This window comes from Vanellus vanellus, assembly GCF_965231255.1.
Source record: "Vanellus vanellus genome assembly, chromosome: 3".
Taxonomy (NCBI): domain Eukaryota; kingdom Metazoa; phylum Chordata; class Aves; order Charadriiformes; family Charadriidae; genus Vanellus; species Vanellus vanellus.
In genome coordinates, this window is record NC_138907.1 from 31412447 (window position 1) to 31428608 (window position 16162).

General features: G+C 40.4%; 1 protein-coding gene across 1 annotated transcript in view; it reads left to right on the top strand.

Annotated features, from left to right (window-relative positions):
• Positions 1-749: 749 nt before the first annotated feature.
• PRKCE (protein kinase C epsilon) overlaps positions 750-16162 on the top strand; it is a gene marked incomplete at its 5' end in the record, with an annotated part of 294498 nt that continues 279085 nt past the window's right edge. Inside the window, one exon of the mRNA XM_082480593.1 lies at positions 750-1097. Coding sequence (XP_082336719.1) covers positions 750-1097 — 348 coding nt within the window. The remainder of the gene's footprint in view (positions 1098-16162) is intronic.

Sequence of the window (16162 nt, forward strand, 5' to 3'; positions counted from 1 at the left end):
GCCCAGCCGGAGCCCCGCCGAGACCCGCGCGGCCCGCTCCGCTGCCGTCGCCGCCGTCGCCCCCCCACCCCCCCGCCTCCTCCAACTCATGCGCGGGGGTCGCTCCGTTGGGTCCTTGGCCTTGGCGGCGGCGGAGGGGGAGGAGGCGGCGCAGGACGGGCGGCTCCGGGCTCCGGCGTGGATGGAAGGTCCCCGGGTGGATGTTTGCTGAGCGGAGGCTGTGCAGTAGGCAGGGCTGGTGGGTCGGCCGGTGTTCCTGATTTGTGTGTGTGCGTGTGTGTGTGTGTGCGTGTGTGTGTATTGTTGTGCGGCGCACGGGCAGGACTGGCGTGTGCGGGAGCCTGGGATCGCGGCTCTGCCTCCTCTGCGAAGGCTGATCCAGGATTATGGTCTAGGTGAAGGGAGAAGGCTCTTGCTCGCCCCAGGGATTGATTATGCTCGGGTTTTGATTCCGTTCGGGGGTTTCTGCAGCCGCGGACGCCTCCCCCTCCCCGGCGGCCCCCCTCCCTTGTTTTCCGTTAGAAACACGGGCAAGAAAATAAATGTATTCACTGGGTGTCGCAAGAGCAAAGGCTAAATAATCAAAGGTAACAGCGGCCGCAGCAGCAAGGCGAAGAGACCCGCACTGTATCCTGCTCCCCCACTCCCAGACCTGCCCTCCTATTTATTGGCGAGACCTTCCTCCCTCCCTCTCCGTGCGAGTGCGTTGTGCGAGTGTTTAATCCCGGGAAAAGTGCAGCCATCCAGCCATGGTGGTTTTCAATGGCTTGCTGAAAATCAAGATCTGCGAGGCGGTGAATCTGAAGCCCACGGCGTGGTCTCTGAGGCATGCGGTGGGTCCCAGGCCACAGACCTTTTTGCTGGACCCTTACATAGCCCTCAATGTGGACGACTCCAGGATTGGGCAGACCTCAACCAAGCAAAAGACCAACAGTCCTGCTTGGAACGATGAATTTGTCACCGACGTTTGTAATGGCAGGAAGATAGAGATGGCTGTTTTCCATGATGCCCCCATCGGGTACGACGATTTTGTAGCTAACTGCACTATACAGTTTGAGGACTTGCTGCAGAACGGGAGCCGCCACTTCGAGGACTGGGTGAGTGTTCGCGCTGTAGATACGTACATGTTCATATCATTTTCAGTGGCATGGCTCTGGATGCAACATCTGTCTTGCAGAGCTAGGTTGCCAAGGGCATGTAATGGCTCTGAAGGCTTTTCATTATTTCCGTGCTTTGTTATACTGAGATAGTCATGGTTACTGTATATCTAATGCATGTGGTCTACAGGCAAGCGAGGAAAGAAAAATACGCTGCATCTAAGTAAGGGATGCATAATTACCACTTCAGTTTCTGAAATTATGTTACATAAATGCAAGTCTAGTTATCTTACTGTGTTTGAAAAACCCTAACCAAATGCATCCAAACAGAACATTACCGCAAAACCCAGATCCAGCACTTAGACCAAGTTCATAATTTCAATGTGAACGTTCTTGGTCAGTCTGGCGATGACGAGCCTCAAAAATCCAGACCTGACCTCTGATATGAGGCACTTGAGGGTCTTCATATCACTTGAAAGCTCACTGCATCAACACTGATGCTCCTCCTTCCTTCCCCCAGATGATCTACACCTTTATGCATAGAGCTAATGCGATGCTTCTTTAAATACCTGAAACTAAGAAAAGGGTCCTGGTGGATTTTGGCCCCAACCAGACAAATTCTGTTGCCTGTATACACAATGTATCTAACAGCTTCTACAGCATCTTATAGACCCAGGGGCTAACATGTCTCAGTGGGAGTACAAAAAAGCTGGAAAATCCTTGGTCTGACATCCTCAGGTACTGTGATTTAACGTGGAAGAATCAAACAAACAAAAGAAACACGGGAAACATTTCATGTTTCTGCAGTTAAACAGTTAAATGATATATCCTTTAAATAAGAAGTATAATAAAACAAAAGTAGCTGTCTTCTCATTTTAAATGTGCCCTGCCATCTGAAATGTGACCAGCCATCGGAAATGTGTATGCTCATCTTTTTGTGTATTTATTTGTTATAGTCAAGGATACTAGTCAGGGCAATATTTATTTGGCAAACAGGCAAAGAACCCAGAACCAAAATAAAAAGAGTGAGAGTTAATAGCTCTGAGTTTCATGTATTCTTTGGGGCTTCTTTACTTAATGCAGTGTATAAAGAGATGTCAGAATGATGGAAAGGCATGAAAGAATTAGGCTCTATTTATGCTGATTAGGAGCTGAATAACTTTGCTGTTAAAACTTTTATGTTTACAACTTTAAAATATTTTTTACTTCTGCTACATATGTTACATGGTGATAATTAGGATCTAGATGTTTCTGATGCCGTATAAAAGCTACACATTAGTAAGCTCGGGTGGTAAAACTGGGTGATAGGCAGAGGAAAAACAGCCAAATCAGGAAAAGACAAATGCAGCAGTATTGCAGATGTCTTTTACCTGGATTGAATGATAATCAAGTTGTGGCTTTCCTGAAATCAAGGGGGATTTCTTGAGACCAGTGGGACAAGAACGTCATCACAGATTTTTAGTGAAAGAATAATAATTTTGTATGTTCATGTATGGTACGTGTTGTGAGTTTGTTGCCGAATCTGGAAGGACCTTGCAGGTTGCAGATGCCAAGTTTGAATTTTGGTGGGGCTGGTGTGCTGGGGTACGTCCTGGCTCTGATTTTTAAGGTGAACTCCAACATCCGAACATGTTCCCTAGATAAATAGTGGAATTTAACAGATTGAGGCCCATTGTAAACATGATCTGGGAGGAACTACATAGCTGAATCAGATAAACGCTGTGTTTTATTGCACCAGGATTCATTGCTGTCCAGCATTCACTGGGTGGGAGGAGACGAAGGAGTGACTACGCTTGTTGTCTGTTGAAGTGACAGGATTGAGGACATGGCAGTGGATCATAACTGGTCAGCTCAATATAATGCAGCTTCTCAAGCATCACCTCGTTTTTGTGCAGTAAATCCTCATAGTTTGGATTGTGTTTGTGTGGTACCCATAATACACAGCATACACCACCCCCCCGTATCACAGTTAGAATTGGTGAGGAGGCAAGTATTTAGAGGATTGTGCTTTACCCTTTCCAAAATCTTCCCATTTACTGTATGTATCACTATAATTATAATACTGAGTGTGTTTATTGGATTGTTAATAGATAGGGACCTTCAGAGAACAGGCTCTTACAAAACCACACTGGTTTTTTGTCTGATTTCACTGAGTTTAAATAAGGGCTGTGGCCATGACGTCTCTATATAGTCCACAGTGAAGTAAATACATTTATTGATATCTTCATCAATGTCTGGAGTCTATAGTAAAACCTGAAAAAGAGAAGTCGCCTATGAAATGAATGGGTTTCACAATACAAGGAAAATGTACGTGGCCTAAACCAATGTTAGGCTAAGATCTGCTGGTACGATACAGTCAATTTTGTCTGTTTAAAAAGAGGACTAATTCCTTCAATTCACTCTTGGCATTAAAGGCAGATATTTTTGTAGTAATCTTTCCCAATTTTATTATAAGCAAATGGAAAGCAGCAATCACATGAACCCATTCCCCTTACTGCCTGTAATATCAAATAAATGCAACCTAAGAAACACTCTTGGAGACCATAATTCTCTTTATGCCATTCTGAGGGTTTCCCTTTAAACAGTCCTGAAAGTTTGATCTGGGTACCACATACTTGTTTAGTGTGTTCGGTGCCCCTCGTTACCTTCAGAATGATGCAACAGTTCTTGCAGGACTGGACTGTCACTATTTAAGTAGGTTTGAGAAAATGCTCATGTGCTGAGAACAGGTCTTGTCAATATATTAATAGCTTTAGTGCTTTCGATCTCATATAATACAGTATGTATTTTTGTAAGGAAATTTCAATATTTGTTTTATAATATCTGTACTAAGGTCAAGGTTATGTTACTTATCCTGTAATATATTTCTAGGTTCTTGTCAGAAGTCCAAAATGCAAAAAGACTTGCAAAGAAATAATGGTTTGTTTCTTTGCCCCTAAATAAAGAAAATGTTTCTCTCTTTAACCAGCTCACCTACTTCGATTGGGTTTTGCCGTTGTGCAAATCCCTGTATTTTTTCTAAGAGATGAGTTTTTTAGGAAAATACTGGGTATTTTTCTCACTGTTAAGCCTGTGCTATATACTGATGCCATGGTTACAGTGGAAACACTAATGATAAACAAGTACAAAGCTCAAAATCATGATAGCGTCTATTGTATTAGGACAAGTCAGATAAATATGCAAAATCCTGACTCCTTTTATCTACAGAGTATTCAGCAGCTGCAAAAATTATTTTTAGCCTTTTGATATTTATAACCCCTGAATATATATATTTTTTAAAAAATCGAAGTTGTAGCCTAAAACAGTGGTTCAGATTTCATTGGATGGAAGCTTTTAAACAAAATAGATACTTTTTTTTGGTTTGTTTTTGAAGATCAGTATTAAAATATTTCTTTGGGTTTCTAAAAAAGGTATAGTGACAATTAAAAAGATGGCTGCTTTTCCAGTGGTGCATCAATACAGACATAGCACAGTAAAAGTGTCAGTTTTGCAGATTTTTTTAGTCATGGCTACACTGCAGTTTTAAAGAGAGCTTTGGATTTATGACATTACAGGCTTTTCTGTAAGCACATAAAATGTTAAACAGAATGGCACAGAGTATTCAAGAGGATGTTGATGAACTTACACTTTGAAAAGTATGAAATACAGACCAATAAACAACCTGCAAGTTCTGACTGAAAAACAAACTAATAACATGAAGGCTGTGGTTATATTTTTTTGAGTTAGATAATTCAGGTAGTAATAAAGTATGTCCTTAGCTTTCTTACATGTAGCACATATAAATGTTGCACTTGAGTTGGTAATGCAGCTAGATTTTAATCAGTAGAATTGAGATTGGGAAGGAAAATTCTGTTGATATTTAGCCTTGTTGTAACACTCCTGTGAATTAGCACGGCCAATGTTTATGTGTTTGGATGATTGGTAGTATGGGTTCTGAGTTCAAATCCACTTTCCAGAGTTGATGATAGATGAAATCAGTGTGATTGGACCTGTGCCAAAGACACCATCTAAGGGTCTTAGCCATTAGCCCGGCTCTACATGAGAAAACCTATTGAGCTGTCCTAAGAAATCCTTTTGTGGGCTAAGTAGCAGAAATCACTAAATCAGTCAGGACATCACAACGTTTAGCAAGAAAAGCCTCTACTTCCAGTGAAAATATTTTACAGCTATATTTAGGTTAATGAAACAAGTTTAATTTTCTGCTGTCTTAAAAAAATCCCTAAACTTGTCAGGAAAAAAATAAAACATGGATTTGAGTGAGTTTTTCTTTGATAGTCCTAAATATCTTTCATACTATTTTTTTTCTCTTCAATGCTGCTTCTTAAGATCTAGATTTAAAACATTATACTTTTTGAAAAGCATCCTTTCATATTTCCATTTTATCAATGTGAAGCTAGTCACGCAACTGTGCCACCATTGCATAAAGCAAGTTTGTTATGAATTAATATAATATCTCAATAGCAAGTTGATGATGAGTTATGGGAAATGGCGTGGAGAAGAGGTATACTATTTTACATACTTGTTGAACTGTTGAGTTATGTATTTTTCATGCTTTCAGGGTATTATTGAAGACATTTTCCTATTGGAAAGACTAGGTCTTTAAGTTGCTGTTCATGAAGTTAGACACCCAACTAATGTCATTAATGGAGCTGTGAATGTCATGGTCCCCACCAGTCATAAGAGAAATAAGAGTAGCAAGTATGTCATACATTAGAAAATCTGAAAGCGCTTTAGAGAAAGGTCCATATTCCTTCTTGTCTTTGAAGAATTGAGAAGTAGATGCCCACATTCACCCAGAAAGGCAATAGCAGCGAAGGGATTAAAAGTCTTCCAAGTCCTCGGTCCAGTGAGCCGTCCATGGACATGAGAAGTAGAACTGTCTCCTTCCCATGCCTGTAATTGGAAATAACTGGAAAGGCTGCTTAGGTGCTTACCAGGGTTTTTCTGTTTGTGTGGTTTTTGTTTTAAATGCCATTTCTGTTGCTGAAATGGAACTCCTTTCAGTCAGCAGGTGAACTGTTGTAGCTGGCAGACAGAGTGGAATCACGACAATTTTAGTGCAGATCACCCTGCGGGTTAACCTCTGCTTGTGCCATATGCTGCTGAAGGGTGGCATTGGACTAGAAGATTGTGACTGCAGCATATTTTCATTTTTATTTTCATCTACTGCCTGAACTTATCTGTGCTGATGGTGTTGAAAGGCCTAGGATTTTACTTTACATCTCACCTAAACTGTAGTCCATGGGCTGCTGAAAACCACTCTTATCAGAAGAGTATTTGTTGAAATGAAAGGGAAATTGCTGTCCTGTTTAAAAGGTTTCTGCATGACAAGGCTGTCACTGAGCAAGGTCTGTCAGGTTTGGGGGGCAAAGGTGAGAGAGCTATAGGGGATTAGCAGAGTTTCACAGGGACTTGGTGTAATTGTGAGGGTGGGTGGTTGTCAAGAGGAGATGGGAGATTTTGGAGAGCGCTTTGTACAGGTAGGGGTCTTCGTTGCCTTCTCCTCAAGCTTGTCTCCCTCCTGTGCCTCTTCTTTTCCCTCTCTGCTGGGGATGTGGTACAGTCACCGTGCAGTTCACCCACTATCTAGTATCAATCCCTTTCTACAGCTGCATAAATCTACTCCTACTCCCTGCTAGAAATGTTCTCTCCTAACAGCTCCTGCTTACCTGCAGTACTTCCCAGCCTGCTGAGAAGCAATAGAGGGGGAAAAAGCTGCCTCTGCAGTTGCTACTGCAGGGAGAGGGAAAGGGCAAGGTGAGGAAAGGAAGAGATGAGGCACGGAGAGAAACCTGGAGGAGGGTAATGAATAATTGCTGCTGCCCCACATACTCCAGCTGCCCTTTTGGCAACAGCAGAAAGCTGCCCATGTAGGAGACAGGGCTGATCTGGCATAGGCAAATTGACTAGTTGAAGGCCGTATGTTGCTCACTGACCTGTTTTCGTGGTGGGTGGTTTTTTTTTTTGGTTTTTTTTTTTTGTTTTTTTTTTTTTTTTGCGTGCTTTGCTCAGTGTATAGCTTTTGAAGTCTCGCTCAGATGTGAAAAAATTGCTCAGGGCATGAAAAGTGTTTAGTAAAGCACGCATTTCACTTAGCACTGAATTATCATACATGTAGGTTAGGAGTTGATCCCACAACTGATCAGAATCTCATCCTGCTGTTGCTAATACCAATACCGATACAAAGTTCCACGTAGTGAAAGTAATTCTACTGAACTCTGTAGAAAGTATTTGTTGGAACAAAGTTACCAGTAACAGAGTCCAGTTCATAGGTATTAGTTCAAAGCTGAACTTGAGAAATATTCAAGTGGGGTGAAAATGATTACTATATGTCCTTCTTGTGCCAGTTTTTAGGCAGCGTGTATCATTATTCCAGCTTAGGCGGTTCCACAGACACTGTGCAAGAACTTCATGGTTGTGAGTAAACCACTGGTCTCACTGGGTTCGCTGGGTTCACTGGGTTCACTGGATTTCATGCAGGCATGTGTTTAAATTCTTTCCTCAACTGGGGCCTGTGTTCCAAGGGAAAACCGAGAATAAATAACATTTAACAACATCCTTTACTTTCATTTTACTCTTACTGATTTATTATTGTTCTGCAAATCTTGCACATGCAAGCCTGGTTTCTGCTTTCCTCAGCCATCAAAACTAAATCTCTGCCCTCCCTGTCCAGAATTCTTTAAATACTGCTGAAACGAGGATTTGATTTAAGTTGGAATTGTAGGACTTGGCATCTAAGTGCGACTAGTTTCCACTCCCTAACTAAACTTCCATTTAAATGAACTTTTGAGAGATTTTCAAATTTTGAAGGGAGGCTGGAAAAAAATTAGAGGTGAGAGCCTTTCTGCTTGGAATTGCCTGGTTGAATTCAGTTCTGCTTTACCCAGTGCTGTCTTAAGCCCCTTTCTCTCATCCCAGTTATTAGACTGTAAGAGAAAGACATGTACAGGTCATGGGAAGAGAGGCTTTGGAAACGATGGGTTATGCAAGTAATGGGAAATCTGTGCTCAGAGATGACTGAGAAGAGACTTTCCCTCCATCCACATGGAAAGGTACGGCTGGAACTATCTGCATGTGGAGTAAGATCAGAAGTCCAAAGACAGTTTGGAAAAATGCCAGTTGGGGAAGGGGGACACACAATGACACCAAACAAACCCTTTTGTCTCTCCCAAGAAGCTAGACACAGCAAGATCTGAAGAATGGAGATGTTTTGCGTGCCCTTTTGAGTCATGCAAATTGTAGCAGTTACAGAGGTTTCTACCATTTGGGGGCAAAGCGGTCATTACAGAAGGCTGGCAAAATGTTTTAACATAGCATTTGTAAGCGACTGCTTTCCTATTTGGCAGGCGGTCACTAGAAGATTTTAAAAGTGTATTCGGCAATATTAATATGAAACTGCAACTGTAAAGCTAATAAATAATGCTAGAGATTGGGTAACTTTAATGGCAGCTATGTACTTTGTACTATATTTTAGTAAAGCAAAATGCAAATTAATATGACGTAAGAACATCGGCAGAATTATTATCTACTCTGATCATCATTCACAGTCAAGAGCTAGTAAAGTTGATTTCTGAGTGTCCTCTCACATTCCTCTAAGAGTTAAAACATCTTAAATTATCATTGCTGTGATTTAACAGAAGTTACAGAAGCCAAGATTTCACATATTTCTCAGTATCGCAGCTAAAAAACCTAGTGATATTGGCATGTTCCCATTAAATCTAACAGGAATTTTAACGTTTATTTTATTGGAAGCAGTGTTAGAGAAATGCAACACAGTTCTAAGAGTTTTTCCCCTACTGAACCCTGTAGGGCTTGAATTGTTGAAGAACAGAAGTGAAGAAAGACCATTGCTTTTGGAATTAAAAAAGGCAAAGTTTGATTCCATCGGAGGCTTGCAGGCAGCCATTTCTGCCTTATATTGGCTAACTTGAACTGATTTAATTGGTCTAGACAATAGAATCATTTTGGTTGTTTCTGGTGTCCTGCTGGGCAATTTCATCACAGGCAGGAACAAAAAAGTGTGAATAATGGCTAGATGTTACCAAATAAATTTCACGTCTGCATTGTTTGAACAATAAGCCCCCATTTTATGTCTGTATCTTAAATGAAGAGTAGGCAAACTTAATACTTAGTGTTTCCAATTTAGTATCTTTCAGTACTTTACTGTATAAATACATTATCAAGCCTCTTATTATGGGGGACCAGGGTTTCTTATGCGTTTTAGAGCTCTTAATTCTTCAGTACATTGGCCTTTTTTTACGTCATTAAAAATATATGGCTATATCAATGTTAATATTTGTGAGTGTCTTTAGATATTGACGTGGTAGCAGTGAAGCAGATGTAATGGTGGTGGAGACATGAAGGGAAAAGTGATACATAGTCTGCATAGGTGATGAGGAAATGGTTGAAATTGCTTTGCTTTGTTTAATAGATTAAAAGCCGGCAAGACAGTAGTGTCCTCTCCTTCCTCGTTTTCTTTCAGTTCCCTCTTTATCATCTGTTCTGTTTCATGCTGCCAATTCTCCACCTTTCTTTATCTGTTCTGGCTTCAAGATGGTCAAGAAATGATAGGGTGACCTTTACAGGATTGCACAAGATTTAGATGTTGGCAGTGCTAGCTGGCTACGTGAATGAAACATCCTGCTATAGATCTCTACAGAGACCTATTGCAAGTACATTTTTCTTGCTGGGACTGTATTTACTCCTTGCATAAGTTGTTGCGGCATCTGTCAGCTTCCTTTTATTTCAGGCGAGATTGATCCATGGTCTTGGAAAACTGAGTCTGAGAATGCGTTGGAAAAGGAAAGGCTAAAGGTCACTCATTCGGTGTCCACTTTGTTCTCTTTCTTACATGGTTCTAGTTGGATTTATTGAGGAGTCTTTTTTTTTTTTTTTTTTCTTTCCCTCTGAGTTTCCTTGCCTTTTCCTACCTTAAAACCCCATAGTGCCTTGGCACCTCTTGAACATTTGACTTCATGTCCCACTTCTTTTCTCCTTAATCCACTACTATCACCTTGTCCTCAAGTCCTGGCTGCCTGTTTTAACTTTTTGTTCATTTTTCTTGTTATTCCTTCCCATATATCCATATTGCTCTTATTCCCACCACTCCAACTCCTTTGCTCTTCTTGTCACTCTAGTGGACCAGTGAGATCCTTGTGTCAGTAGGGCTCAGAAGCATCTTCAGTACGTGAATTCTGTGGGGTTTACCCAGCTGCTCTCATCCAGGGCATGTTTCCCACTGTGCTTCTCAGCAAGCAGCAGGGAACTAACTGGTCAGACCGGTGGCTGTCAGAGCAGTTATCATCGATCAGAAGAAGTGATGCACTGAGTTTCCAGCGCATACTACAGAAGTGGTTGAAGGAGGAAGCGTAATATGGTAGCTTTGAACTTAAAGCAAAATTCTCTGGTTTTAACAGAGTCAGTGGGGTGTTGGAGGAACATGATATGCCCCTGAAAACTGGACTCTCCCAAGCAAGGGAAACACTGTTGTAAAATTTTAGTTGGTATTGACTGTTGGGATTTTCAGGGACTCCCAATCACAGAAAATACTTAGTATTGTTTGGTTTTGTTTTGTTTTGGTTTGTTGTTTGTTTTTTTTTTTTTAATGTAGAGCAAAATGATGGTTTCTGTCTTCAAAAAATTACAGTTCAAGCACGAGTCATAAAAGGCAGATTGGGGAAGCCAAAAGAAATAATAGGAAAATGCTTACCAGTGTGAAAGGCTGTAGTGGTAGCGTAGCAGCAGCCTATCAGTTCAGCTTTGCTTGGTGTCTGTATCTCAAAATCTCAAGGGGAGAGGCAATAGTGGAAATTTTTCTGGAGATATTTGGAGATCCTGATGCTTTGCATGATGTGGTGTTTCTCCTCAAGGAGTTGAGGGAGATTTAGAGGGACAGCCCTTATGATCTAGTCCATAGTTATTTGTGAGTATCCCTTACAGCTTTAAGAATGTTTGCGATCACCCACTTTTAGGGAACTACAGGATTTTTCTGTATAATTCCATGTAAGCGTGTATTAACTGTATTACTACATGTGAGCTTTTTTCTTTATCAATAGCTGGGTTAGAGCACTACCAGTGCAATAATCAAATACAGACAAGACATATAGGGTTAATCTTATGTACTAATGTCATAGGGCTGAGATAAGCTTTGTTAAGTTTTATTCCACACCTTTACTCTTTGTGCCAGCACGTTCTCAGATCCGTGTCAAGGCTCTGAGAGGGGGAAAGATGAAAGAAGAGTTTTATTAACCTCTCGCTATGATTTTGAAGAAATGTAAGCCATTGCATCAGAAGCAAACGACAGTACTTTTCACCTAACGAGCAAAACCTTGTAGCTCTTTCTGCTGACCTTTATGCAAGACTTTATTTATTTTTATATATATATGTATATAGTAAAGCCCATTACTTTAAAAAGAATATTGGTTTAGTGGTCATATTTAGGAGGCAGCTTTGCATGTGTATTTTTTATAAGGCCATGTAAAAGGTTTTAAAATACAAATTCAGCTAAACTGATTTCTAACAATTCTGTGGTACGTTAGCAGCCCAGACACCAAGACCTAGACGAGTTCCTATGATCTCTTTAGGTGCTCTGTCCTTGCCAGTTCATGCTCTTTCTTTGTGTCTGCTTTGCGCCTTTGTTGCAAGATGCTTTGGGTAGGGGATATAATATTACCCTCTTGTGTATGTCATTTAGTAGGACTGTGGGGCCCTGTCCTGGTTTCAGCTGGGATAGAGTTAATTTTCTTCCTATTAGCTGCTGTGTTTTGGATTTAGTATGAGAATAACGTTGATAACACCTGTTGTTTTAGTTGTTGCTAAGTAATTCTTAGATTAAATCAAGGACTTTTTCAGCTTCCCATAGAAGCTGAGAGGGAGCATAGACAGGACAAGCTGACCAAAGGGATATTCCATACCATAGACATCATGGCTTGGCTGGGGGACAGGAGTGCACAATCACTGCTCGGGATGGGCTGGGCAATTGATCATCAGATGGTGAGAGCAACTATATTGCATCATTTTATTTTGTATATGCTTTTACCATTATTATTATTACTACTATTATTATTTTTCTCTTCCCTTACTGTTCTATTAAACTGTCTTTATCTCGACCCATGAGGTTTTTTTTCCTCCTTTTTCTCCCTCTTCTCCTTACCCTACTGGGGGGGCGGGGGAGTGAGTGAATGGCTGTGTGGTCCTAGTTGCCGGCTTGGGTTAAATGACAGGTCCCAATCCTTTTTTGAAAGGCATTCACTTTACAATGGTAGTATGATATAGAAAAATAGATCAGGTACCGTTGATCTCTGTTTGTCATAGCCCAGGGCAGTGCTAAAAGCAAAACCTTTTCTGTGTTGGTTTTGTTGGTAAGTAGATGTGTGAGTAAGCAAAAAACAATATACCTTAAACAAACACAAAAGAAGTTTGTCTGTAGTGTGTGCCATACGCATGACTGGGGGCATAAGCTGTCTTGCATACCTATTGAAAGCTGATGTTCCTATATTGATTTTAATGGGAATTTCTTTGAGTGGTGTTCCCAGTTGCTGAAACTGTTGAGACTACATGTGTCATTTAGTTACATACATAGTGATTCCTCTGTGCTACTGGCTGAGTTAGGGAGATGGGTAGTTACCTCCCAATCAATTGAATTTCTTGTGTGTTTAATGTTGCACTTTATGTATTTTTCAGAATTGAGGTCTATTGTAAATTTTTCAGTTATGTGGAAGTCACGTGAAAAATTTAGGCTCCCGATTCAGCAGTCTATTGAAGGTGTTACCCAGCTGTCTTTTCATCAGTGGTTATTCCTGTGTCTTACCTGTTTCTGAATGAGTTTGTGAATGCATTGTGAACTGCTTGTGAATGCGTTGATCAGAATGGGCAGTTCTGACTACCGAGCCTTCTCTTCGGTTTGTTACACGTGTTTTCTTGCAAGTGGAATTGTTCAGAGCATTTTTAAAGTAAAAAACAAACAAACAAACCCACAAAACCTTAACATTTTTTTTTCTGACTGATGCTTCATTAATAAAACAATAGTAAATCATTGGATATTTGAACAAATAAACCAAAACTGATCTCTAGCCTTGTGTGAATGTACTCTGGACATCAAACTGACAGGCTCTAACATGTTCCAACTGTTATATTTTGTTTCAAATGTGTGTACTCTCCAGCTAAGCACTGTTTTGCTGTATCAGTGTTATTAATACCATAAAGCTTTCAAAATCCTTCGTGTAATCCAAAGTTTACAGTTTTTTAAATTAGATTTAAAATCAGATGTGAAGTGTGAGAATGTCATTTTGTCTTTTATGCTGTTCCTGGAAGGCTGAGGTCAAAAAAAGCATCTGACTGAAATGGAAGGCAGGCAGAATGAGAAATGGGGACAGCTCTGGTGAAGCCTCTTCTCCCTACAGCAGTCTCTCACTGGACTGTATGGGCTTCTTCTGTTTGGGACCTGGGCATAATTGTGGCAGTGATCAGTAACACAAATTACAGGCCAAATGTTTTGTAGAGCTGCCAAAAAGTTTGCAGCTCTTCGAGCAACTGTGAGTCAGCCCTGCGCCCTGTTTGCAGACTAGCAAGTAAAAGCTGCTTCCCAGCAGCAGTGTGCCAGTCTGTATATAAGCTTTCTGCACGGTTAATCAACTTTACAATGCAAATAATGTGAAGTCTCAGAGACATTTTATGTACCTATGAAAATGTACTTGATGCTAGTGATATCCTTAGGAAGGCAGGAGTGAAGTGCTGAAACCTTCTCGGAGCATGGATGCATACATTCTGGCAGGGTGACAGTTTTGACTGTAGAACTTATTACTTTCTCTTTGATCGTGTGCACTGTGTGTTAGGTAGTGCAGAAACAGAAAATTCGTAGTTTCCTCCTGGAGGAGCTTATGCCGTAAAATCAGAAAACTTATTACCTCACTTTTGAATAATAAGGTTGTAAACTGCAATATAAGATCTATGAAGGTTTTGTACCTGTGTATCAAGATAGAATTGATGTGTAAAAGACATAGAAATTGCATAACAAAATACAATCTATACTTTTCAGAACAGAAGTATGCAAAAGAAATAAATGATACGTTATTGCAACTTTAAAAAATTTATTTGATGGCCTTTGGGAAAGCAGTACTTGTCTGAGTAGTGTTTTTATTCACATGAGTAAGCAGAGACAGAGGCTGAAGCTTAAGTTGTGTGCCAAACCAAGGAACATATAAGAAGATGAACGGTCAACAAAGTGAATCCACTTTGTCATAGACCAGATTACACAAATAAGGAAGATCATATTTGCAGCAGGCTTTATTTAAATAAAAGTTTCAAAATGTCATAACAGGTCACAACATAAAAATGGCTGTCATCAGTATTGCTTGGTTTTCCTTAGTGTTTGTGGTAACAGGTGAGGTTGGTGAATTAATTTTCACAGGGCACAAAGTGTTCCTGATCCCGATTACTTTATAGTCTGAAGTTTTTGTGAGCTATAAGATAATATGTAATAACTTCATCATGATCTTGCATGCTCTGAACTGGTCAGACAAGTTTTTACATACTGAGTTATCCTACATCTACTTGTGATATCACACGTTATCTCCTCTGTCTCTTCTGTACCTTTTGCCTTTATTTCCATTCACGTAATTCCTTCAAACAAATGAGGATGTCAGTTATGGGAAATGATGGGATGGGCATTCACTCGTAATTCAGGTATAGAATCTTCTTATAAAATAACCCAGCTTTTTATATCAGTGGTTCTAGAGGAGGCCTTTGTCTACTTTAGATTTACACATAGTGATATGTAGATCTTATCTGTCTCAGGTAGTAATGAAATTCATTGCAAAATATCTGAGTGTGGAGAATCTTGTGCGTAGTCATCTTCACAGCGTTCCTATGAGGAAGTGTCATGGACAGAGAAGCTGTATTCCTCCATGTCACCCAGAAGTATGGCACAAGCATTCTGGTTTTAATCTCGAGTTTGCAATGGAGGTATCAGTATCCTTATTTTCACAGAGGAGAGACTGGGGCTGAGACCTAGACTCCTGAAATAAGTTTTCTGCCTGATACCTTTTAGATATCTTTCTGTCTTGCAGTTTCTTCCTCATCTGTCAATCCCTCTTCTTACTCTCCATTTCTAAAATAAGGATTCTTACCATCACATTTCTATTAGGTGGTGGATTCACCATCCCTGGAGGTGTTTAAGAAAAGGGTAGATGAGGTGCTTAGGGACATGGTTTAGGAGTGGTGGTGTTTTTATCAGGGTAGGTTAATGGTTGGACTTGATGATCTTAAAGGTCCCTTCCAACCTCACTAATTCTATGATTCTATGATTCTATTTCCTTCTTGTAGCATAGCTTTTGCAAGCTATTGGGTTTATGTTGTTCGTTGGTTGGTTTTTTTTTTTTTATGCTGTTTTAATTCTGCAACCCCTTTATTGTGGGGATGCTTTCCTTCAATTGCAGCAAACAAACAGAAATGCAGGGCCTTTGTCTTGCTGTATTCGTGACACTGGAGCTTTCTTTGTAGGGGTATGGATCTATAAAACCAGACTTCCAAACTGTCAAAGCTTCATCCATCAGGAGCTTGAAGCTGGGCTGCCTCTGTGGATGAGTAGTGGGGGCAGCACCAGCTTTACTGTTACAGTGCAAAAGTTTCCATCTAGAGGCATCCTGCACGCATGTACTTGGGGCGCCTCTGGTATTGAGCCTACCTGTATATAAATATACATAGGATGTCAAAGGAGCTGAAGAGTTGGATGTGCAGATCCCTTTGAAATGTAGAACGAATTGTTCTGAGCACCTTTGAAAGTTGTCATCTGAACTCATAATTCTGTATATCATTTATAATCCCATAACTGTAGTTAATATGGTGGAATATGAGAGCAGACAAAATGTAGAAGTTGAAGTATTTATTGTTAGATTGTTCAGGCACTAAATTGAGAGGAAAAGGGCCTTCCATTGGGACCACTCATTTGAAGAAACAGAACATTTAATTTTCTCTTTTTAGGGCCCTGTCTTTATTACTAGCAGTAGATGTCATACGTTTTTGCAGAAAGGCTTAGGATCCTACAGCTGGAGTTGTGTGAAGAGGGA